At 41.6% G+C, this 26197-nt stretch overlaps 1 protein-coding gene across 3 annotated transcripts in view; it reads right to left on the bottom strand.

The window, feature by feature from the left end:
* fam184b (family with sequence similarity 184 member B) overlaps positions 1–26197 on the bottom strand; it is a 34205-nt gene that overhangs the window by 3678 nt on the left and 4330 nt on the right. For 2 of the 3 annotated variants that reach the window (XM_016671385.1, XM_007551901.2), the window contains exons 2-16: positions 18649–18837; positions 15351–15998; positions 14230–14365; positions 11299–11450; positions 9813–10358; positions 7975–8082; positions 7597–7898; positions 6033–6183; positions 5592–5717; positions 5191–5323; positions 4796–4926; positions 4355–4470; positions 2703–3059; positions 2494–2608; positions 787–894 (exon numbers count right to left, since the gene is read on the bottom strand). In XM_016671385.1, coding sequence (XP_016526871.1) covers positions 787–894; positions 2494–2608; positions 2703–3059; positions 4355–4470; positions 4796–4926; positions 5191–5323; positions 5592–5717; positions 6033–6183; positions 7597–7898; positions 7975–8082; positions 9813–10358; positions 11299–11450; positions 14230–14365; positions 15351–15998; positions 18649–18837 — 3318 coding nt within the window. The remainder of the gene's footprint in view (positions 1–786; positions 895–2493; positions 2609–2702; positions 3060–4354; positions 4471–4795; positions 4927–5190; positions 5324–5591; positions 5718–6032; positions 6184–7596; positions 7899–7974; positions 8083–9812; positions 10359–11298; positions 11451–14229; positions 14366–15350; positions 15999–18648; positions 18838–26197) is intronic. The other variant, XM_016671386.1, reaches the window with a different exon arrangement.

Consider the following 26197-nt stretch of genomic DNA (forward strand, 5'->3'; position numbering starts at 1 on the left):
ATCTTGGTAGGTTTGCAGCCGAGCCACACTCTTTAAATTTTCAGCTGATGGGCTGAACAGAGCTCTGTGAGAAGATGTTTGAATCTTGGGATATTGATTTATAAGCTCACTCTGCTTTCAACTTCTGCACAACTTTCTCTCCGACCCTCCTGCTGTGTTCGTTGGTCTTCATGACGCTGTTTGTTCTCTAGAAAACCTATGTGGCCTTCACAGAATGGTTGGGTTTATACTGATATTAAATTACACACAGCAACACTCTTTTTATTAATCAGGGGACTTCTGAAGACATCTCTTTGTATTTCAGTTTATTTAGGAGTATCAGAGTGAATGCAAATAAATGTCAAGCTTTTTTGCGCAAATAAAACATAAAATGTGGACATTTCAAAATGATTTCTTTATGTTGGCATATCACATAAATCCCCCTGGAATACATTACGCTTTGTGGTTATATCAAAAACAGCTAGAAGGAAGCTCAAGCAGTCTCTACTTTTTCAAAGCTGTTTAGTATCTCCATATAAGGTTTCTCACTGACAAACAGCCACACACCATAGAGAAAAGCTCATGCATACATCCAAGTTTTTATTGTTTTTAAGCGATGTGAATAAAATGAGCCTAATGGAGTCCTCAGACTGCAGCACCAAGCCTGCGCGACAGAGAAGTGAGCTGTCAAGTCGACGATCTCTAGCATCAAAAACACAATCTGGCCTCAGCTCAGAAAACCCTTCAGTGTGGAGGGGAGGCTGTTTTTGATGACTTTGTGGACATGCGTCAAACTGCCAAACTCACCCTCATGGTTGGCGTGACGCTGCCGGGGCGGGACTTGCTGTCACGGAGCCTGAGGGTGCTGTTGTCCCCGGCGACGGGAGGGTGGAGCTGCAGCTGATGCCTCTCTTCCTGTGGGGAAGGAGGACGAGGAAGGACTTTGAATGGCCTGGTTGTTCTTGTATTTGCGCTCTGTGCGCAACTCGGCTAATCTGCCTTATGCCGCACAGATGGCCCACACAGCACCGTGTCAGAGGACACTTTATTAAAACGCCGCCTCTTCCTCTACAAATGACCACACACACGATTAATGAGAATTACTCTGAGAAGGCTTTAAAGAGGGGGCATTTTTGTAAAATCAACTGTATGTTATAAAGTTATTCTCTCATCAAAAACAATCATCCATGGCAACCATTCAAAGTTGCCTAAATGCTTGGTCTCACAAAGCGCCGCTTATTTACCCAAAGCTGCTCCTTGGAGCTGGAACTGATGGAGAAATCATCCAAACATCGGAAGTGATGATTCATACATTACGTCTGATTAAAAAAAATTCAACTCAAAACATAAAAAAAAAAAAAATTCCATGGAATGTAACTCTAAAGTATTTGCAGATAAAAATGACTATTTGCAGATTTTATTTTATTTTATTTTTTTTTGTTGAGCTATTTGAAAGAAAATGCAGCTTGGAAAGATAAAACACATGGATGAAATAAATGCTACCTGACACGCTATTGGTTGGCGTTTCCAAAGCAGCTGATCCACCTCCGGCGATGTGGCAACCACAATTACCCGGCAACTCTCTTTATTTAAAGAAAACTTTATTTCAATTGGCTTTGGGTTTAACGAAATCACAAAATGAGACAAAATAAAATAAAAATGGAAGAAACTGAACCAGATGGTCACTAGTGAGCGATTTAAGTGCGACCCAGTAATGTGTGCCATGCAATGCTGATAAAACGCATCGTGTTATTTTACTGCGCGTCATTGATTTTATTAGAAAGTTGGGATCTGCCATTCATAAACGACTCATCAGGCCATTTCTAATCCAACATGGTTTGTTTAACTTAAGGATAGGACATATTTAACCATCACAACAGTTCTTAGAAATAGACTACATAGTGAACATAGTGTACATAGTACATAGTGAATCAGAGGTTTGTGGATATAATTTTTCAGGCTGTGTCAAACCAAACACTCCAAAAAGCAAGCGATGCCTGTCTACGGCTTTAAAGAACATCTGACCTAATTTAACAAATGGAAACAGGCTTGCAGTCTGCAGGACTCCATTCGTGGCTCATTTATAGCACCGTTCATAGTGTCAAGGTCACATTTCAAGCATGCAAGAAACTCATTAGATTATTGTTTTTTTTTTCTTTTCTTTTTTTTTTGTTTTTTTTTTACTGTTATTGCTCCCAAAGTCAAGCTCATCCTCTTCCTTCCTGACACCCCATAAAGAGTCTGGTGTCTCATGTTCAGTGATTTCAATCTGTCATTCCCAACTTCAACAGATAGTGTTCCTTTTTTTTTAGCATCTTGTCAGTTCTGTAAGTTTGGATAATAACTGGATTTTAGACTAAAACTCAGATCCATTTAATGATTTTCTACATCAAGATTTGCTTAATTTGCTTGTTTTATAGAGTTTTATTGCATTAAAAAAAATCTAGGTTAAACTATGACCTACCTTGTCTTGTAAGGGAGCAACGACGGTTGTGTTCACGTGTGTATTCTCACCACTAAGCGTTTAATGAGCTGATCTCTCTCCATGAGCCGCTCCTGGAGTCTCCCCAGAGACATGTCGTCATATCGAGGCTCCCTCCTCCTGCAGCGTTCCTCTCGCTCCCGCAGTCTGCAGGTAAATCAGACAAAGCACACAACGTTTCTCGTGTTCCTAATCTGGAGCGTTCTTGTTTTAAAGCCTCCTCCTCCTCTTCTCCACTCACTCGTTCTCCAAAGCCACTATGCGAGCTTGCAAGTGGTTCTGCGCGCTGCTGTACTCCGAAACCAAACTCTGCATCTCCCTCTTGTGCTCCCGTCTGATCTCCTCCACCTCCTCTTTCCTCTTCTCCTCCTCTCGCTCTTTCTTCTTCTCCTCGTCCACCTCCTCCTCTTTCAGGTCGTCCTCCTTCTTCTCCTCCCAGTGTTTCTGGGACTCCTCCAGTTTCTCCATTTCCACCCTGAGTTTCTCCACCTCCTCCTTCAGACGCTGCGCTTCCTCCTCCAGCTGAGCGTCTCTGTTCTTCTTCGTGTCTATGCTCTCCTCCTCTTTCTCCTCAACCTCCGAATTCTTCTTCACGGACCTACAAAGAGGAGAAACGTCCAGAAGAATAAGCACTATGATGGTCTTGTCTTCAGCAGAAAACGCTTAAATATGCACAACCAAATAAACTGACTTTGACAGATCAAAGAAAGTTGTCAAGTCAGTCTACGTCTAGGTTCAGATCCTGGTTCAGCACAGGGAGAGTTTTCAATCTTCTGTTCATTTTCAATTCATATAGTAAATCCTTCTGATCCCATTCTTCTTATTGAACTATGTTTAGTGCAGCTTGAACTTTTTTTTATCTATCTGTTTTTTTTTACTGCCAGGCATGAAGCCTTATATTTTGACAGTTTCTGATTAGTGGAGTCCCTGTACGGTTTCATATTTGAACCTACTGTAGGTCCAAATATTAAACAACCAGATCAAAACGTCATGTTGTGAGAATAATCACTTATACGCCAAATACAGCATTTTGCAATATTTATGTAAATTGGACTTTTTCTGTTTTGTCCTGGTGCAACCACAAACTTCACTGAGTCTTACCAGGATTTTATGTGATAGAATCACATAAAATATACTATTATTTACAAAGTAGTAGATAGCTGTAAAGTGGAGGAAAAAGAGAACAGTCTGGCATTTCTTGAACACATCATGGAGACCAAGGAACAGAGAGATGAGATGAGAGAAAGTTGTGAATAATTTTGAAGCAGGTAACTCTGGAGAAGCTGCAAAGATCCAAAGCTCAGGTGGGAGATTCTGCTGACAGGAAGATTACTAGTGGTTCACTTTGAAAAGCTGACCTTTATGGAAGATTACCATAAAGGAAACCTCTGTTGAAAGAAAGCATAGAAATTCAATTTCCACTTTGTCACAATCCAGGTAGGAGATGCAGCAGAAATGGGGGGGGGGGAATGAGCTCAAGTCAGATAAGTCGACTTTTTATCTTGCATGCAAAATGCTATAAGAGGTGAAAAATTCACCAACACACCATCTCCATGTTGATGCCTGGTGTTAAACAGTTTAGATCACAGCCTGTTTATGTCTTAGTTTTAGGAAGGCTGAATACAAATGCCTGAGCCACTACTCATTTTCCAGATATTTAGTTGGAAATAAAAGTAAGACATACAATTTTCCTTCCACTTTACAATTAAGCACTATATTTTGTGTTGCTCTGTACCATTTAATCCCTCCCCTCCCCTTATAAGCCTCAAATTTTGTAGACTTAATGTGGCAAAATGAGAAGTAATTTAAGGAGGGGATTAACACCCTGCATAGCACTGTGGCTTCAGAAGGGTGAAAGGTGTCTAACGGCGAAATAAATCTTTTTCTCTGTACCGTTCCTGCAGTTGCTTTTTCAGTGCCGTGTTTTCTCTCTGGAGCTCCAGCATGGCGCAGCGGCTCTCGTCCAGCTGTCGCTCGAACACTTGGTACTGGTTCTGCTGCTTCAGGTCCTTCACCCGTACAAAAAAAAAGCACAACAGATAAAGAGCAGTTTAGAGGAAACTTCCAGTGCTCGCCTTTCTGTTCAGAGTCAGATTTCTGTTTTTCATGCAGTTAGTTCTGCTGCGCGGAGCTGTGCTGGCTCACTCCCACAGCCCCGGAGGATTTTATTGATGTCAAAGGTAATGATATCAGGTGTGAGCTGCTGTGATTTGCTTCCGTGCACACGCAGAGAGAGATTAAATCAGGCAGGGCGCCGGCCGCGAACCGCGAGCAAAGAGAGCGTGCGTGTCTGCGCACGCGGTGGGATTTAATATGCGGCGCTGCGAGTGTCACCTGTTGCAGGGCCATCATCTGTGTGTGTGCTTGTAGTTGGGCCTGCAGGTCTTCTATCTGCTGCATGTGTCTCTGGGTCATCTGTCGGCTCCACTCGGTGTGCTGCTGGGTCAGCTCGGCACGCTGCTTGTCTGATTTCACGCGCGCACAAAAACAAACACAGACAGAAAGCTAAATCAGTTCGGCCCACTCCCACCCGCCTGCTGCTGCTCTGCTGAATTTATCATCTGGGTGTGTACACTGGACTGCGTGCTCGTTTGTTCCTCTCCTTTGTGAATGTGCTTGTGAGGATGTGTTTTTTCTTTTTCTTGTTGTGGCACTTGTGTGTGTGTGTTTTTTTTTGTTTTCATATATTTCCTCTTCAAGTGGGAAAAAACAAATTCTGCAAACGTTACCAAGCTCCAGGTGGTGCATTGTCTGAAGTCGGTTGATCTCAGACAGAAGATCTTCCTTGGCCTGCCTCTCCAAAGCCTGCAGCGCCATGGCGTGACTGTGTCTCTCCTCTGCCAAGGACTGGCTCTGAGGCTCCTTTGACACAATGACACACACACATATACACACACGTTTATCTATTTATTTTACAACGGCTGCATTCTTCCAGTCTACAAGATCGGCTTGCTCCATTCACAGAAAAAAATAAGTCTCACTCTCTACTGCAACACTTGCATCAAAGCTACTAAATTATTCATCACAGAGAAAATCTATGAAGCAATTCATGTTCAGTAGGACTTTTCAGCTTGCATGTGCATCCTGCTTGGGTGTGTGTGTGTGTGTGTGTGTGTGTGTGTGTGCGTACCTGCAGCAGTTCCCTCAGTTTCTTGTTTATCTCCTTGGTGTCCTGGACTTCCTTTCTCAGCTTGTCAATTTCAGGATTGGCGTGGCTGTCATCTTCCTGTCCCGCCGTCTTTTTCTCGGCCTGCATCTGTGACCGATCACAAGGCGGAGTATTTTAAGGCTACACGCGCCGTCAGAGATGAGCTTGCAGAAATAATTTGACCCGTTGTTCCGCAATATGCAGACTCGTACAGATTAACCAAAGGAAACGCAGAGTTCAGTGTAAAAAAATAAAAAATAAGACAAGACTTATGGGAATAATTAAGATAACTCAGCTTTTAAAAAAATATTTATTTATGAGCTTCTTAAATTCCCTGACTTTTTAAATGTTGTGTACTGGAGAAATAAGTCTGGCATGCCTGATGGATGAGTTGACAGAGTGCAGTTAGTGATGTAGGCTCACCTGTGCTTGCAGCTCAGTCAGCTGAGCCTGCAGCTCTGACACCTGGCCTTGCAGCTCCTGCTCTTTGCCCTGCCACCTCTGTTCGCTCTCAGCGACTGCAGCGTTCATCTCTATCCTGAACTCTGCTCTGAGACGATCCTCGCACTCTGCCCTGCAGGGACGAGTCAGAACAAGGCAAATGTACAGTACTGAGCAAAATGTCAAGCTACAGCCACAGACTTCAATGGATTTTCTTTGGTTTTCATTGAAACCTTTAAGCCTCCAATCCAGTACTGTGGATTAGAAGAAGTGTTTGCCCTCTTACTGATTTCCAAACAAACCTCATACTGATTTCTTCTGTTTGGGTTATTTTGTGACCTCAGTGAAAGAAATTTGGGTAACAATTTATTTGAAGGGGTGTGCATAAGTTTTCATTACACCTGTCATGAACATGAAGGAGTCTTCATGAATGTTTACGGCTGTTGTCATGAAGTGTCATTCGGTAAATAATAACACTTTTAATGCAAAGGTGACCCTTTTACTTGATTTTTAATAAAAGTTTTAATGCAACTTTGCGTAAAAATGTGATTATCTACCAAATAATGCTAAATAATGACACTTTTAATAAAAATGTTCATTAAAAATGTCTTTATTTACCAAACGACGCTTCATGACAGCAGTTATAGACATTCATGGAGGCTCCTTCATGTTCATGACAGGTGTTATGTCATCGTTATGACAGTGGAGTGTCGGTCTTATGCACACCTCTTCAAATAAAGTGTTACCAAAATGTGTGGCCCCAACTATTAACTCAACATGTACTAATTCATTTAAATGAGGCTATGATGAAAACAAAAACAGCATCAGCAGCTAACGCATGACTTCTGCTTGTTACCATGGTTTTTTTCTATCTCCTGTAACACCAAATATGCTTCGGCATAATCAGTTTTGTTATTTCGTTTCTGAACTGGATCTTAAGACCCCGCACCTTGAAAGCTACTGAGATAGACGGAGGTCCTGTGTGCTACTTCCGAAATGACTCCACATTTCTTCATTCATCCTGCTTTCCTGTCATTTACCTTCTTTAGACAGTGCTACCACGTTTTTCAACATGCACGATTGTCTCGAGACTCATTTGTATTAATGAATTGCTTCTGTAGATAACATTATCGCACGCCTTTCGTGCTCAGGTGAGAGATTTATGTGTCATATCCGCCCTTGCCTCCCCAGAATATCTGACATGGGGTGAAGCTGATGTTATAGTGTAGTTTGGCAAATTAAAAGAAAAGTTAATTGCTGCTTTTTTCACACTTAACCACTAAGCAATGATAAATAAAATGCTAAAGATGCAAAATCCATCTGTGTCACAGTTCAGGCTATAATCATTTGAACTATAATATTGATTTATTCTTCACTTATGTAACAACAGCACTTATTGACTGACTGATATTTATTACTGCAGAATTTCTGCTGTCTGCAGAAACAACAACATTACTCATTTAAATGAGGCAGTAAATTGAGATTAAAAGCAGGGTGAGGGCTCTGAGATGGAACCGGGTTTGGCAGGTCTGCTTTGGGTTGCTACCTGATGCAGTCCTCCATGTGCCGCTGGCTCTGCTCCAGAAGGTTCCTCTCTGTGCTCATTCGGCTCTGTTCCAGAACTTTCTCCTCCAGCCGATGCTTGTCCGCCCTCAGGGAGGCTGTCTCTCTCTGCTGCCTGTCACGTTGCCTCTCGGCCTCCTCTTGAGCTCGAGCCAGCCGACTCCGGGCCTGACCAAGCTCCTCCTCCAGGCGAGAGCACCGAGGGCCGCACGATGGTGCAGCTTCGCCAGCCACCTTCTCCTTCTTCTCGCCGTTCTGCTGGATCACGGCCTCCAGCCTGGAGATCTGTGGCACAAACAGAAACCCATGGCAGACAGTAACATTTCATATATTGCACTTCCTATCTGCGGTTAGTCCTCACCTCAGCGTTGGTATCCTTCAGTTTTGCCCTCAGCTCATCCTTTTCCCTTTCCAGACTTTTGCGCAGCTCTTCAGCAGATCGTCTCTCCTCTTCCAAACGCGCACACACCTTCAAGAATATTTGCCCACCATTATGACTGTCGTTCCATCAATTACAGGTACATCTTGTCATGTTGAAACTGCAAACAGTACTCGATTTTATTGGATGTATGTGACTGACTCAGGAAATTGTGCAGGATAAGGGAGTGGGAGGAAAATTGCAGCAGTTGTCAACATTTTAAAGTAATAAAAATCTGAAAAGTGTTGCCTAACATTTGCATTCAGCCCCTTTTACTTTGATACCCGTAAATAAAATCCAGTGGGACAAAGAGGCTTCAGCAGTCGCTGTATTAGTAAACAGTCTTGTTGGTTTGTTGAAGAACATCAGTGAGCAAACAGCGGCTGACACTGCGTCAGTGAAGGTGGTGGCAGCATCATGATATGCTTTTTTTTTTTTTTTTTTTCCCCAACAGTTTCCAACAGTGATGATGTGTGGAAACATTTGAAAGTTAATTTTCACAGGCCCTCTCCATCCAGCCAAAAAAAAAAGAAAAAAAGTGCTGTATGTCTCATATGAAAACCTGGTAGAGATTTACAGCGAACTCCAGCCTGTTTGTATATGATTCAGTGTTCCTGAATTCCTCCTTTTAACTTATTCTTCTGTGGAACGTAGCTCCATATTATTTGTGGAAAATGTGTCTATTCACCAATATTTTTCGTAGAGCAAAATATTTGGGGGATAAAAATGCAACTTTAGAAGATAAAGTAGAGGCAAAGCAACTTGACACGCTATTCTTAGAGAGACTCTGAAGTATTATTTAGCTATTTACAGGTGTCTGTAGTCCCTAACCCCTGCGAATGCCACTGTACCACAAAAGTTTCGCAGCTTTAATTACAAAGAAAGGTGGGTCAACACACTGCTACTGTGACTGAATGCAAATGATCAGCAACATATTTCGGCTTTTTCTTTATAATAAACATCTGAAAACCTTTCATCCATTGGTCCGTTCATCCGTTGGTCTATATGATAAGATGAAGTTAACATACATTAATGTTTGTGATCATAAAGTTAGAAAGATGTAAGGTGATTTTTTTATTTTTTGCAAGGCGCAGTAGTTTTTATCTGTCATACCATAGTGATACCAAGCTGACTTAATTAAAATTCTAGATTACAGGAAAATAATATTAAGTATAGTATTAAAAAGGTCGTGTTTTTGGACAATACAATCTCCTTATATTTTGTCAGAGTAAGAAATATCTCTAAATCAGGCTTTCAGCCACCTCTTCCCCGTCTGTGAGCCAGCTGTTCATCAGAGACCAGACAGCTGTGCCGTGGGATGAAAGGAGACATTATTGCTTGTGGCATTTTGAGCCTTCATCCAAAATAATAACGTACAAAATCTGACTCAGGCTGCAACTGAAATAATCATCCTTGATTATTCAGCTGAGCAGCAAACTATTTTTAAAGTTTGTATCAAGCGGCTTGCTACAGAGAAGTCATGTTCCCGTTTGCAGCATAGTCTGACGGCTGTCAAAAACATTAACATTCAGGATTACTAGAGGGTTCTGATGTCATTTTAAGATTGTTGAAATGATTTATCCTGCAGTTCCAGCTGTGAGAGGTTCAGCGCCTTGCAGGAATATTCATTTGTGTTGCTCTGTCTCACAAAAATCAAGTGGAATGCATCAAAGTTTGAAGTTCGCTGAAGAAAAAAACGTGAGAAAATTGAAGGGACATGAGTTTGTGGCTCTGTGTTGGTACTAATAAGCTCTATGATGTGTGTGCAGACAGATGCTGACCTCTTGGTTGGTCTTCCTCTCTGAGCTCAGCGCTTCTTGGACATTGTTCAGCTCCGCTGCGTGCCTCCTCATCACCTCCTCTATTGCCTTCCGCACCTGCTCCTTCAGCCGCTTTCTGTCCTCCTCAGCCTTCTCCGCCAGTCTCTTCTTCTCCTCCTCCAGCTTCTGCTGCACATTGGCCCTCTCCGTGTCAACCTGCTCCATGCTCTTGTCCAGCTGGGACCGAATGCGAACCCGCTCGACTTCCAATTCTTTGCGCTGTCGGTCCACCTCTTCCTCTTTCTCCCCCCTGAGACGTTCGGTGATCTCCTCCACTTGTTTCTGGAGAGCTTCCTTTTCCTCATCTCTTTCTCTGCGGATTTTGCTTCTTTCCTTCTCAAACTGGTCTTTTTCTTGCTGCCGCTCCTTCTGCAAGCTTTCCCTCTCCTTTTCCATCTCCTTCAGCAGTTTGTCCCTCTCGTCGTCGGCGTGCTTCTGAATGCGACGTAGCTCCTCGGTCTGGGCTCTCACCATCTCTGAGCGCAAACTGGACAGGGCTTCAGCATGCTGCAACAGTTTTATTTATTCAGCACATGATGTGTTACAGCTCAATGCTAGCTAGTGCTACGTAAAACAGTCAGTAGTTTTCAGGATTTTCTTTCTGGAACAAACCATAACATACCAGGTTTTTAGCAGGTGTTCTCCCAGAACTCACCAAGTACTTTCTCAGAACTTACTAGGTACTTAATGGCACATTTCAGGGATAGTAAAGGATTTTAGGGACAGATGGTAAGTTGTGGAAAGGACCAGATACATACCCAGAACTTACCAGGTACTTCGATGTAAAGCATCGGTTACTTTCTGAACTTACTGAGCACTTCTAGGAACCACATTGAATTACATGACACTTTTTTCATTGGTAAGCTCCAGAAAGTCTTTGTTAGGATCTGGGAACATCACTCTTTTTCTCCATACAACGAATGGTTTGTTCTCCGAAATTGTGTCTCAAAGTAACAAGTAAGTTGGAGAAAAGTAGGCAAATGTAAGCCTTGGCTTACATTTGCCTAAAAAACCCCTATTTGTTTCTTTGTAAATCAATGGCTTGTAAAATAGTGTTTTATATTGTTTGTTGTTGTTGTTTTTTTTTTTTTGCAATGTTGTAAATTTACCAAAATAAAGCTAATCTGAATATAAAAGTCATAGTGGGTACGTTTTAGGAAAGGATCTGGTAAATTACTTGACAAGCAATAGTGAAGTTCTGTGAAATTTCTTGCTGAGTAAGCAGAAAGTTCAGGGACAGTAATTAGTAAGTAGTAGGAAAGTCCTGGTTCCAGGTGAATACCTTGTAAATTCTGGAAAGTACTGGAAATTTCCAAGAAACCTTTAAAAAAAATGTAATTCCAGATAGAAAACTTTAAGTTCCATGTAAGCAAAGACCTACTAAACCTGTCAATTTGTGTGTGCATGTGTGTGTGTGTGTGTGTGTGTGTGTGTGTGCGTGTGTCACCTGGCGTATTTGTCGGGCGTGGTCGCTGTTTCTGCCGCTACTCTGTAGCTCCAGCTCTCTGTTCCTGCTCTGCAGGCGGTTCACCTGGCTCTTCAGCTCCTCCAACTCAGCACACACACACACTTCACAGCACCCACGGTTCAGCAGCTCCTCTAACACACACACACACACACACACACACACACACAGAACACACCAAAGTGAGGGTAATCATGGCAGGAAAAACAAACTTCCTTCAAAGCAGGAAGCTGAGCAGTTCAGCTTCCAGGCAGATTGTAAGAGTTTGAACCTCTATATTACAATCCACTGACTGTAATGAGAAAGGCAAATTACACCTCATGAATGAATTATGATGTTATAGCAAAGTAGATTTCAGATATGAGAGGCTTCAGACCTTCGAGAACCCGTGGTAATTCATCACTTGAGTAATGGATTGACATATACCTTATTGGAAATGTTATTAATGGAATCATGCAAAACTGCTTTTCTAACCTATTTTCCTTTAGGTTAGAAAATATTATGTAAAATGTAAAAAAAGAAAAGAAAAAAAAGAAAAGAAAGTAGGAATCAAAAATGTTCCAGAGATTTCTTCAAGAACCTGGCAGAAAAAAAAGGTACTTGATGGAATATGTGATAATTGTTTGTTTTTTTTTTCAGCACTGGTCACTTTTTTATGCTTTGTGCCATGAAACCTTCATGAAGCTTTTTTTTTTTTTTTGCATGGTGTGTGAGAGCTGTGAGGATTTTAATGATCTGTTTATATTATTATAGCCTGAGGTAAAAACCTTAATATTGCAGTGAACAATGGAAACTTATTGAGCTCAGAATAAGTTGCATTTTCTTCCAAACAAACCTCAAACATCTACATTAAGATAATAAAAAGTTTTCCATTTCTAAATCAATTTCATTTCCTTAAGAGAAAATCATTATTAGTCTGAGTTATCTATATAACCATATTGTACAAGAGATTTATGACTGGTTTAATAAAAAAAATATTGACATTTCTGTACTTTTAGACTGTGAATGAACCAGAATTTGACTAAAGACCTTTTCAATATTTGTAAGTTGTTTAAAAAAAAGAATATAAATGTGAAATAGAAAATACAATATTATCTACTGAACTATGCCTGCTGCTCAGCTTGATGCAGACGGTCTGAAGTTTTCCTTTACTGAACATTTCATTTGCAGCCATGTACAAACAAGCAAAAAAATTCAAAATGTCATTGTTATGATCATGATGTATTATACGAGTCCAGATTTTGTGAAGCGAAGTTTTTCGAAGTGACAGCTCTTGTAAGTGAATAAAATCCTCAGAGAGAGAAAATGTAAAACAAAGGCTGATTTTAGCAATTTACAGCAGCTCAAACTGGAAATGTTCCTACACCAGGAATGAAACGCTACATTAGCAAATTTGAACTAGTCTGCACTTTTAGCAGAGGCAGCTGTAAAGTTGTCTCTGACTAACAGCTTCGGTGTTAGTATGCTAAATTTACGTTCGTGGGGGTTGCAGCTGTATCGGCCTGTCTGATCAGCAGAATCAGCCGATCATGCATCCATCTGGATGCCGTTGCAACACAGGCAGCTATGCAAAAGTGCAAAGACTTTCTCCACTAAGGACACACCGAGTGCAGAGCTGATGAAGGCAGCGTAACACCTCAATGGTTGGCTAAGAAAACAAACTAAAAGTATAGACATTTAATATCAACTAGCCTTAGTGTTGTACCGTGCTGAGATGAACATTTTCGGTTTAATTTAAATTGTTAATATGTAACAATATTAAATAAATTGGGGTGCTTTGTGTGTAGCTATTAGTCTTCCACCATTCTGAGATTTTATTTGTTTCTCTACACACTAGAAAGTATCAATTTTGTGTCTGAATATTACGTTAAAAAAATTCAAACTATCCATTTTGGTAGCAAAAGTTTGACTAATATAGCGTTACATGTTTTTCAGATGTTTTCATTTTATTGTATGTTTCTGTTGCTTTCTAAAACAATAGTCTAGATTATGATATGTTTGTAGATTTTCAATGATAGAGACAGAGTGTTTTCGTTTTCTTTAGAAAATACTTTTTAAGAAAATATTAAATGTATTATGATGAACACAGTTACAATTTTAATTGGAAACCAAACATTTTTACGTTTTGAATGTGTTAAAGTCCAAAATTGGTAATGTTATTGAAATCGGAATCACTCAAGAAAACGGGACTTGGTGAGTCTCCATTTGATGCCACTTATTAAATTCAGAATTTGTTTAACTTTTATCGAGGTTTAATAAGTTACAAATGTGTTGATGTAAGTTATAAGACGCTGCTTATAGTTTGCTTTGGTACATTTTGGAGTGGCTCCCTCAGTGAAGGTCTGGACCCACTAAGGATCATAAGTCAGCAGAGGTTCTGAGATCTTGAGATCCTCATCCAAAATCAAAGTAAACCACTAAACTTAATATATTAAAAGTAACATTTCCTGTTGGTTAAAAGTAAGATATTTTGGGGTTTTTGCACTGTTTGTGTTGGAATACTTTGACCAACTGGAAGAGATAGTAAGTAGCTCAAAGATCAGAAGCAGCCAGTGTTTCTTTGATTCTTCTCTAATAGGGGGTTGGCAGAGAAAACACTGAAAATAAATCTTGTTTCCCTCTATGTTTCAGATTAACGAAAGGTTAGGAATACTCTTTTAAATCAATTTCCTGTTGGGTTCAAATCTACTGCATCTGTCAAAGAACCTACAATGCATTTTTCCTCTTTTATGTTTTGTAGTCTATGAAAAAAAAAGCCATCATCAAGGCCAGACTTTAAAGAAAGCTACAAATTTGTGTCAGTCAGAAAAAAACCTGATCGCTGCATGTCTATTTCTCTGCAATACTGGGGTTAAGTCATCACAAACATCCTACATTGTAGTTTTGTGAAAAAGGGGCAGACTGAACAGCTACCTGCTCTGCTTTGCAGCTCGTCCTCCTGCAGCAGCAGCCTCTCCTTGGCGACGGCCAGCTCCTCCTCCGCCCGTTTAACCACGGCCTCCGCCTCCGACACCCGCTTCCGATCCAGCTCCAGCTCCTCCTCCAGGTCCTGGAGGGCGGGATGGTGAAGGCCAGAAGGGCACGTGGAGAGGAGGGTGGGGGTTGGGTGGAGGGGGGCGCACAAGACAGAACATGAGGAAAGAAGAGAAAATAAAGATGACTGAGGGAGAAAAAGGGAGTTCAACTGCAAATATGACACAGATGCAGAGCGCGTATTGGAAGAGGATGGATGAAATGTGGTGAGTCAGGGAACTCTCCTGCCCGGCACTGAGGCTTTAATGGTCTGCTGCGAGGGCTTATGTCAGCGCCGTGCCAGCTCTCTCAGGGCTTCTTAATGCTCGTGCGGGAGGTGGTAATGGTGGTGCTGCAGTGCATCTATCCTGCTCGAGCTACTCATTAGGAGACAGTTGGCACAGGGAGCAGCACTGAGGCAGCCCCACCCCCCACCGCCTAACGTTTTACTTTGATATCACTTTTTCCCCTCAGACGTTCTGGTTCGTGATGACAGGCAGCATGTCCGTGTTTCTTTGCGCATCTGCGGGGGCTGAAATGATTCATCGATTCATCGTGATGAATCAATTATTGAAATAATCGTCGTCTAATTTAGCAATCAGTGAATTGATAGCTGGAGTATGCAGACTAAAAACAAATGGCCTTTTGCAGAAAAAACATATTCAGAGCACCAAATAAGCCACAGACTGTACAAAATGTAAATACATTAGAGATAAAAACATCTTTTTCTGTCAATGTGCTTTACCCCAAACTCCTCAAGTGACCTAGATTTAGCTCCATCTGGTTCACATTCACAATACTAGGAATGCTATATCGTTGCATTTTCTGTAATAAAAGGTTTACCCTGTTTTTTGAAGAAGGAATTTAATTATTTGTTTATCTGTTTACGTCTTTCTAGTATGAAAAACATCTTAAGCGTTAAAATTGAAATTTGTAGAATGAACGCAGCATTTCTTAAAGTCCAACTCATCAATTAATCGCCAAATTGATGACTGAAATACTCTTTGGGTGCAGGACAGTACCTGTATTCTCTCCTGAAGCTTCACTGTGTTCCTTTTGCTCTCAGAAAGCCTCTCCAGGTGACCTTCGACCTCCGCCTCGGCCCGCTTCACTCTTTCCCGCAGCGCGCTGTGCATCCCCTTCTTCTCCTCCTCCTCCCTCTCCTCCCGCCTCTGCCGCTCCTCCCTCCACTCCGCCTCAGTCTTCTTCCTCATCTGCTCGTTCTCCTCATGGAGGTCGTTCACTTTTTGCTCCCACTGCTCCCGCTCCTCTCTGACCGCTCGCCTCTTCTCCTCCTCCGCTCGCTCCCTCTCCTCCTTCAGGATCCGCAGCTCCTCCAGGAGGGCTTTCACTCTTTCCAAGTCCTCCTGCTTCTCCTTCTCCTCGTCCTCTCTTCCCCTCTCCTCCTCCCTCCTCGTTTTGTCCTCGTCAGCCAGTTTCTGGAGCTCCTCGCATTTGGCGTACAGCTCCTGGATCTGCTCGCCGGCGGTCATCAGGTCTTTGCTCAGTCTCAGGCTCTCGTCCTGCGCGGCGCTCAGGTCGGCCTTGGCCTCCAGGAGTCCTTCCTCGGCAGCCCGGAGTTTCTCCTGAAACTCTTTCCTCAGCTCCGCCTCGGTTTCGCGCTCCCTCTCCTCCGCCTGGATGCGGAAGAACTCAAAGTCTGCCTGAACCTGGAGGGGCAAAGGATGAGAGAGTCAGCTGCACTTCGCACAACACACCTTTTGCTGCGGCAGCATAATCTCACCCTGAAACCTTTTCAAAAAGCCAACCTTTAATTTGAGTGAATTTAGTCGGTGGGAAGAAAAATAACCACATTAAGGAAAAAAAAAAAAGAAAAGAAAAAGAAAATCTCCAACACCCACTGTTGGAGAACTGCAGCAAATAGAGGAGTTATCATGTCTCCATGACAACCATTACATGTTATCTACAAGGCAAATATTGCTTGGGGGGGAAAAAACATCTTCTGTGTCACCACCACAAATCTGCGAAACGGTTACTGTTTGATTTGGTCAGACGAGACTAAGATGGAGATTTTCAGCAACAAACAAACACTCCAAACGGATTTGATGTGAAACAAACTAATTTGAGGAGAAGAACCTCAGTCCCACTGCCAAGTAGGGGGGAGGCCCTTGGCACCTTGTTAGGATCAGCCCCTTAGGAAAACCAGATTGTATCCAGCTTATATCCTCTGCCAGTAAAATCAATAGAGGTTTGATTTTACTGAGCACCGTTACAATATCTGACCTGGAGACATGAAGGAGCTTTTCTCTACATGAGAATGTTGTGATAATAACAAGATACAAAGGTGGTCAAGCTTAATCATAGATGTTCATAATGTAAGAACTATGGAGACTGTGGAGCAAACAGCATGGGGACACTTTGAAAAAAAGCCAGGCTGTTGCCATAAAGGCCAGCTGGGAGCAACGTGGCGACATTCACACAGTACTGATTATGTGGCAAAAGATCATTATCAGGAAGCACCACTGAGACCAGGCAGGTTGGAGCTTCATTTATTTCCCTTCCTTGGAAATGTAACTGTACTGAAAATAGCTTTTTCCAGATAGTTGCTGTGGAAATATAAAGGTATGCACAACGAGACCGATTTGAATCCAAAAAGATTAACTATTTATATGGTAAGCTCTTAACATCAGTTTTGCTTAAAATGTGCAATGTGCAAAAAAGTTCCTTGCTAGATGCTGAAAAAAAATATCAGTGTGGCAAACAAAAGCCTGACAGTAACTGTGATGAAGATGCAGACAATCCTGGTTGTCTTCTGTCTGTTTCACCTCATGTGTGTTAGAGAAGGAGTTGGGCTGTAAACCAAAAACCTTTCTCTTGGCTAAAATCTCCCACTCTTGAGGCAGAATTTGGTCAGATGGATCCAAAGTTCTAAGAGATAAATTTGGCACAATAACAACACAATGAAAATCACCCTAGAAATACTAGTACCCAGTGAAGCATGGCGATGGCAGCATCATGCTTTGGGTTTATTTTTCTTAAGGAGGAACTGTGCTGAGGTTAGGCTACTGAAATTGGGTCAGAAGGTGGTTAAACAAATATTAGTTCAAGGCTGGAAAATACTGATGCAACCAGGTTATTGTATCTTTTATATTTTTTTTCCATTGCTGATAAAAAAAAAAAACAGTTAGTTTACATAACTACTTCTCTCCACCAATAATTTATTGAAGTATACAATTTGCTTGCACAAGTTGAGCTTGTTCAACTCGCTGCACACACTAAGGTGCACACAATATCCTACAGAAGGAATTCATCATGCCGTAATGTGTGCATGCTTCGCACAGTGGACGATGTGAAAGATGATTGAGAAAGTTGGTTTATTACTAGGGGAATCTGCGATGGTCTTTAGACGCCTCCTTGTTGAGACTTAAAAACTCTCTCTGTCTCTGCGTTGTGTTCACCTCGATCCCTTCTGCCGCGCTGTGTGTGTAATCAGACAGATTGTTGATGCTCTCAAAGCCTGTGGCCCTCAGGCTGACTGTTGAAGCAAGCACCTCCGCCCAGCAGTCTGTGTCAAAGTATTGTCTAGCTTAGCCGCTGTTTCGACCTCTGAAGTATTCAAACTCTCCCCTAAAAAGACTTTTTTTTTTTTCCAACGTGACACTCCAACAGATTTTCTTCAGTAGGACATCTTTGTTGCATTAAAGTTTGGCAATTAATGACTGAGCCCAACCATCTTGAACTGACTAATTAAAGTAACATTTAAGTAAATTTAGCTGTTGGTTGTCGGTCGGGCAAATTCAGCTGCTAGTGAAAAAATTGAGATTCTATACCTTTGTAAGAATGATTAGCATTTTCCCAATTAGTACCCACAAAAATCCTTGTGTCTCCTTGCTACCTTTAAAATTGAAAAAGAGTAGTGTGAAATGTTTAATGTGTTTGGTTTTGTGATTTCACAGCACCAGAACAGGTTTGGCTTGATCTTAATTTAGCCTTCTTCTGATTTAACAGAAGAAGAGAAAATCTAAATATAAAAACAAAGATGACACACAAAATATTGCAGTATAGCATTTTCACTTGAACAGGGTAACAAGAGGTTTTATGTTCATTTTTAACTTCAATATTACATGATATTTATGGTTTACAGGAGATTTCACTGGACAATCTGCAGCATGTCTTTAACAATGAGGTTTTAAATATATTTTCTGAAGAAATGTGTCAATATTAATCAGATGAACATCTCTAGTTATGTAGACATTGCTGACCGACGGCGTAACGTAAGCGTGGCGGGACCTCTAATGCCAAAGTTGTCCCATAAGCTGTTTCATTTAGTTCAACAAAAAGGAGAACAGGAGGAAACACCTGAGCCCCAACTCGCTGCTGCTCATCCAGAGACTCCTGTAGCTCCAGGAGGCGTGTCCTTAAGACCGACCCCTCTCCTTCGTGGCACGTCTCCATCAGGATGCGGTGCAGCTCGTCATGGTGAGCGTGGCTTAAGGCCTGCAGGGCTGCTTCCTGCTCCTCATTCCTCATGTTCAGCGAGTAAATCACCTGGAAAGTGTTCGGAGAAAACAAAAGAACAACAACTTTAATGCACAATGTACTTTGTGTCTTGGCTTCATTTACAAAAGAAGAAATCAGGACTCATGGCAATCCCAGTCAAATATGCAGGAAAGCAAAACCAGACGACCTAAAATGCGTCATGACCTTCTGTACAGATATATTCACTGTCCTGCTTATTTAATAAAAAGGAAAATAATAACAAAGAGTTTGTTAAAACACATGTAACAGCTTCTTTACTAAGGGGTAGTAATGTTGGGTTTGGTGGGGGATTTTTTTCAACATGTATTTTCCAAATGCACCTCAGCAAATTCAACTCTCCCAACTGTTTTAACGTAACTTTCATTACAAACGTTTGTGTTAATGTGTTTCCCAGCATACAAAAGGTAAATAAAAAGGTCATTTTTTTAATATAAACCTGTTGCATGTTTAGTAGCACACAGATTTGCCAAAACAAAAAAGTCAAACAGTAAAGCTCCAGTATGCTGCTAAACCTGGAGTAAACAAATGTTGACAGTAGCTTTGGTAAAAGAGCAAAAACTTTGGTTAAATATTTGTCAGTTTTTAAGTTTTATGTTTGGTCAGTTACTTTTTAAAAACAAAATAATAATTTTTTTAGAGCCTACTTTTCTCTGTCAAATGCTCTGAAATTGAGTTTGTAGACAGTTGGTGGGGATAAGGACTGGACTGACTTTGATGAATCCTCCACAACCGGAGCCAAGCAGCAACGGGGAGGAGAATAATGGGAAAAAGGTCATTTCAACAATTACTAAAAACCCGATTCACTGTGTTGTGCTGTTGCTGCAAAGGTCCAATTTGCGAACACTATTTACAGGTTATTGTTCAGACTCAGCTTTGATATTTTTGCACATTCTCATGATGTTGAACTCATCAGGTTGAGGCTCAAAAGATGACTTCAAGAACAACCCGAGCAAGTTACCGTCTGATACGTAGAACGGGCCAGTACTTCCAGAAAGCACTGGAAGTTCAGTGGACAACCTGAACTTCAGTGAACATGTCACAATCACACTAAGACATACACAACAGAGGCTGTATGCTATATGTAAATGGAGCCTCATCACCAGCATCAGCCCATTCTGCTCCCCGTGTTTCTTCACTAAACTGTCACCAGCAAGAACAAACTGATAAAAATTTCACACATAGCATCCAGGATAGCACACCTTCCCACTCCCAGCCTGACTGACACAGCCTGAATCACACAGCCACCAAACGCCACAGCAAACAGTACTGACCATCCACTGAACTGGTCCTTCCCTTTTCTCCCATCTGGCTGCAAAACTTCAGACAGGAAAAAGGCTCATCCAGTTTTCCCCCTCTGCTGTGACGATCATCCGTTCCCCTGCATTCTACTGCATCATGTTACCTCTTGTGATGTGTGTAAGATGATGGATAATAGCAGGAAAGAAAAGCTACTTTATGCAGTACCTGGGAGAATACGATGATTCTAAGTTATGAGCACAGGTGTAAGTATTTTTAATTTCATTGCTGCCCATTTCAGCCCAAACCTTAGCCAGTGCAGGCCTGATTGTGTAACACTCCTCACCTACAGCACTAGCTAACTGAATGAGCCAACACATTAGGTGAAGAGATGCAGAAATTGTTTGGCATCAAGCAAAAATAACCCAGAACTAAAATCAAATGTTTTTGGATGTGCTGCATGCTTCTTTTTTTTTTATTTTCACTTTTTCCCCCCCATATCTATGTTCAGTTACACGAGCAACAATGACAAATGTTGAAGACAAAGTTCAATATGGGTTGCATTAAATTACCCAATGGCGTTTTATTGTGTCCTGAGAAAACTCAGAATGAATGTCCATAAAGGTGGGCATATTTTATTTATTTATTTATTTATTTATTTATTTATTTATTTATCAGAGCTCCATTTCCTCAGCGGCCACTACCAGTACTCTTCTTAAACTGACCCTAAAGAAGGATCTCAATAATGAAATAAAACAGCTCTCAACAGTTTAAGCAGTTTCCTTGACAAACTGTATGTAGTATAACTCTGACCTTGTCAGCCAGTACAGTCCAGACATCTAAGTCTGCGTACATGTCTGTCGTTTCTCTTCCCTAAATAGAGGATTATCATCCAACGTGCATAAAATATGGCCTATTTCTCGCCACGATTCATTTTAACCTCTAAGCAATGTCGCCAGTGTCATCATGATCTCCTGGTGACCCTTACGTCTCACTTACCCACTCATAGAGGTGTGTGTATGTGTGTGTATGTGTGTGTTTGTGTGTGCATGGACACATGAGTGTGCGCAGGAGACACATGGGCTCATATTTTATCCAGACGCCTCTCTGTCTGCAGCACGCCGCTTGCGCAGCACTGCCGGACATTCTCCCCGCTCTGTGTGGAAGGGTGGCATGTTGCCACGCTCCGTCGCAAACACATTCCCGCTGCCTTCACACAAACATGAGCAACGCAAATAATGATGTGCAAATGTTCTTTTCCTGACATCTGACGGTTTTGTCAAACAGACACTGGTGGGGTATGTGAGCTGGTCTTTCTCTTTCCTCTCTGTGCCAAAAATGTTTGCTTTTTTAAGCTGTGACTTGTGCCATTCGGAAATGAGATCGTCTTCTGAAGGGGTTGTGCACGGTTGTCCTCACAAAGATGACTGTTAGGGCAAAGAAATGGGAAAGAAAAGAGGAAAGTTTGACAGAGATTTTTCTCAATCCCATTCATTAACTCTGTCTTCATTAATATGCCGGTTTAATAGCCTGGAGTCTTCTGGGAAGGTTCAGTTTTCAAAATATTTGGAGGACTGCTGCAGGGATTCATTCTCATTCAGCTGCAGAGGCATCGGCGTCAGCACTGACGTCAGCTGATGCAGCCTGGCCCATGGTGTGCAATGGAATCTGCCCTGGGGTGGTAAGAGGGTGAGGTCATGGATTTGAAGACCACTCGAGTTGTTCAGTGCCAAACTTGGAGGATCATTTGTTTTATACTATCTTATAAAAAAATATATATATATATATTTTTCACAGTTACTTTACTAGAAGCAGATTTTTTGCACACGCATAAATATATTTATCCGTCCTGAGCACCCATAACGTCAATAGACATGCTGTGGTTAAAGCCAAGCTGTAGCGTAGCTCTATGCCGTCACTTCATAACCAAGTTTAAGTTGAAGTTGTAAACAGCAGATCTCAGCCACTTACACACTCCTAAACAAAACTGTTACAGCATGCAATGCAAAAATGCTGCAATCACAAGGTTGCATTAGTGTGCACAGACTCAAGCTGTTGCCTTTTTAAAGCATCTTGTGATTTATTTTCAGCAATCAGTCTTATTGGGTAACTCTTGCCATCAATTATATTGAACCTGATAATTAAAACATCCCTCCCAATGGAGTCTTCCTGACATTTGGCTATAACTCTAGCAAGTTAGGCTGACACAAAAGTAACTCTGAGAAGCATGGTGGTGGAAGCATGGTGATGTGGGGTTACCTTTCTTCAGGCAAAAGTTAGGTTTTTGTTGGTGAAGACGAAGATACAAACATTTCCAATAATAATAATCAGTATTTAATCCGATTCCAACCGTTCATGCTTCTGCGAAACAATTGGCGATAGAGATGAGTTTCATTTTTCAGCATCACAGTCCAAGACCAACCACAAATACTAATCAACAAAAGAATGATATGAGGAGAGAATTTTTAAAAAAAAAAGAGGAAATAAATGTTGTAATGGTCTAGAAAACCTGTGAGGTCATCTGAAGACATACACAGAAGGTAATAATTTAATAAATTAAATCATAATATCATTATATCAAAATGTGTATAATGTCCTGAAACATTTAAGTGTGACAAAAAAAGCAAAAACAGAAAAGAAAACATGCTGGGCAACTACTTTACACAACAATAGCCAAGAATAAGATCGGTTTTATGGGATCATCTGCAAACTACAATTATTAAGAAATTAAACCACTGTAATTGTCTTGTACTAGAAAAAAAAAAGTAACACATTTATACAGTATTGATTACCCCCAAAACATGCATTCAACATTCTGTTTTACTAGTAAAGATGAAATTGACTGTGGATATTTTATCCTTTACTCTCATATCTAAATCTTATGTATTGGATGGGTTTTTTTTTTTGTTTTTTTTTCTTGCCATGCTGATGCTCGTACCAGTTGTTCCAAATGAAAATGCAAAACCTGGTACTTTCGAAACGAGGCATTTTCAGTTTAAATCTGCAAACACTGGGCATGGCAGCCTGGCGAGAGAGCGGCCTCCTCCTACTGTAAATCCACTCTCCGGATCCCCGTATTGATCCTGCCAGTCGATAGTGTTATTCATGTAGCCTCACAAGCCAGTGCCCTTGCTTATTCACAATAACTTCACAGTCAGCAAGGCGTGGAAAACAAATCTGTCTCCAGTGTGCAGGAGAGCTGAGACACTGCAGCTGAAGAAGAGATGATCTGACTGGTTGGTGCACAGAAGAGAGGTTAGTAAAAAAGACAGGAGAGCATCCACACACACACACACACCTCCACACATATCGCACAGGGTACTGAGTGTGCTGGATTACAAAGCAGTGAGGACTGTGACAGTAAGCTCAGGAAATCCAAAGACAGATTTAAAGCTGCCAATCAAAGAAGGGCCCCGTATATGTGCACAAAAGCCGACGCTTTAAAAAGCTGCTGTTGATCTCTGTGAGTTCTGCCAAATGCTGAACCTTTCCACGTTTTCCTCATGTCACAATCACAAACTTCAGTGAACTCACTGAAGGGGTTTTTATAGCTGATCTAAATCTAATCAGTCAGGCATGCATTTTTATTCTGAAACCCCTAAATGAAATGAAGACCAACCAAAAGTCACCTAATCAATAAATATGACAGGCCAGACGAGGAAATTGTTATTATTAAGCAGCCAAGACACTCCTGGTAACTCTGAAGCACCTGCAGAATTGTAAAGAAATAAAAAATAGAAAGGCACAAGGAGTTATATTTGCACTTCTCCATAAGCAACGTATGGGACTCAGCAGACATGTTCAAGATTTGACTTAAATCAAATTTTCTGGTGGAAAATTATCATTGCATATCGCTCCGAACCAGCAAACAGTGATGCTGGGTGATGGCTCTATTCTGCTGTGGGGAGAAATTTCTTCAGCAGGAAGACGGTAGCTGGTCAGAGTTGATGGGGTTGAATAGAGCAGGATCTCCCATCTACACTTCTCAAGGCACACTGCCCTGGATGTTTTAGGCATTTCTCTACTTCAGCTAACATTATTTAACCGACGGCTGATTAACAGGCATTTGCTGAACTGCAATCATTTGAATCAGGTGTGTTAAAGCAGGGAAACATCTAAAACATACTAAAACACTGGAATAGAGAGCAATCCAGGAGGAAAACTTAGTAGAGGCTGCAAAAGGCTTGAGGCCGGTGCGGAGGCTCACATTCCAGTCGGGCTACGATCCTGAACACACATTCAAAGCTACAACCGAAGAGTTTAAATTACAGCATGTCCATGTGTTAGAACGGTCCAGTCAAAATTTTCTCTTCATATTTAATGTTTGCGCAAAGTTTAAAAATGGTCCACATTTTCCCTCGCATCTGTGTTGATCTATCAGATAAAGTCCTAAAGAAATATATTGAAGTTTATAGTTGTCGCATGACAACACACAAGAAATTTATGAGGTGCTTGTTTGCGCGCACACGCGTGTGCGTGTAGGTGTGTGTGTGTGTGTGTGTGTGTGTGTGTCTGCTTAAAGTTGTGTGAACATTCACAACAGCTGGCTTCAAATGGTCAGCTGGCACTGTCTTCCCACTGGCTTGCTCCGCCATGTAAACACACTCCAACTGGTTTATCTTTAGCAGCACCCATTCAGGCGGGACGGAGAGAGAGAGGGAGGGGAGGTCAGGGATGGAGATATGGAGAGAGGGAGCAGGTGGGGGGGGATATTGTGAAAGTAAAGCATAAAGGCATTGAGGAGGAGGGAGACGGAAAACACAAGCAGACAGTGTGTGTATAGCTTCATGCTCCTACACATGTAGGTTATTAAATATATAAAGTTACCAAGGCTGCCCCATTTCCTGCTTCCTCTCCACTCGACACCCTGCCCTAAAACACACAAATAAACCATGCGTCACGCTGCAGGCATCCCAACACTCTCTTGCACCAAATATCGGATTTGATGATTCTTATATTTCAGCAGCCACAGGTTTCAAGTTTATTCACTGGGGTCATCTGAAGTAAATCGACTCAGGCGTGGCGTGCACAAAGTTTCAAAAGAGAGAAACAAGTCGGCCCCGAAGAGGAGAGGAGAAGAGAAGAGAGCTGAAGGACGGAGCTGGACAAGCGCAGACACAAGTGCTGACCTTTCATCTGTGCCATCTTTGCTTGTGTGTGTGTTTGGGTGAGTGTGTGAGAGGAAGCCTTGTAAAACAACATACACGTTACCCGTGGACACACACTCGCATGCACTTTAAAGACAGAGTTGCGCCCATGAGGGAAGTGCACAGTCATCAGTAATTGTCGTCGTTCAACAAGCAGCGGGTCGTGCCCTGCTTCTGTAAGCATTTTTGTGGAGAACAGAGCGGGAGAATCCCCCCCCTCACGTAACAAGGATTAGTGTTTGAGGAGCTGAGCAGATACAGATGCTGCTCCACTTGTACCAGCTCACTGACACATGGAGAAAGACACACAGCGCTAAAGCTCCTAGCCGGTTATTTTTTTGTAATTGAGAATTTATTCGCGATAAAACCGTCGCTCTCTCAGTCAAAAACAAGTCCACATGCCTCTGGTGGCTTCACACGAAGCACATGACAACTGACCAGCGGGGTTTTCAGAATATTTTCTTGTGTTTTCCTTCCATCTTTCTTCAAATTTTTTTATTTATTTCTGCCCTCAAAGACATTTATTTCTACTTTGTACGGCCCAAATATCTGAGTTGAATACAAGAAGACTGGATATTTGACATTTATAATCATTATGAGCACGGCCACTGATGGGGGATGTTCAGTTGACCCGGGCCCAAGGTGGGGACGGCCTAGAACAAAAAGTACTTTGTAAAAAGCAGTTATGTTCTGTAGGCGTATGTGCATGAGAGTACTTCTGGCAGTTTTTAGAATATAGTGCTTTTAATATTTGTCATGACTGGCATTGTTGCATTACACTAAACATATATTTGCATGAAAGAAATATACATATTCACTACAAGGCTTATAAGAATGGCATAAACCTAAAAAATATCTATTCTGCAAAGGTACAATAAGAACTTTTGAAAAATCTGTGATTAACTTTAAATTAATCATGAGGTAGTTACGGACACCATGCGATTATTTGAGATTGAATATTTCAGTCGATTGACAGGCTTAGTATA

This window comes from Poecilia formosa, unplaced genomic scaffold (assembly GCF_000485575.1).
Source record: "Poecilia formosa unplaced genomic scaffold, Poecilia_formosa-5.1.2 Scaffold44, whole genome shotgun sequence".
In the NCBI taxonomy this organism is placed as follows: domain Eukaryota; kingdom Metazoa; phylum Chordata; class Actinopteri; order Cyprinodontiformes; family Poeciliidae; genus Poecilia; species Poecilia formosa.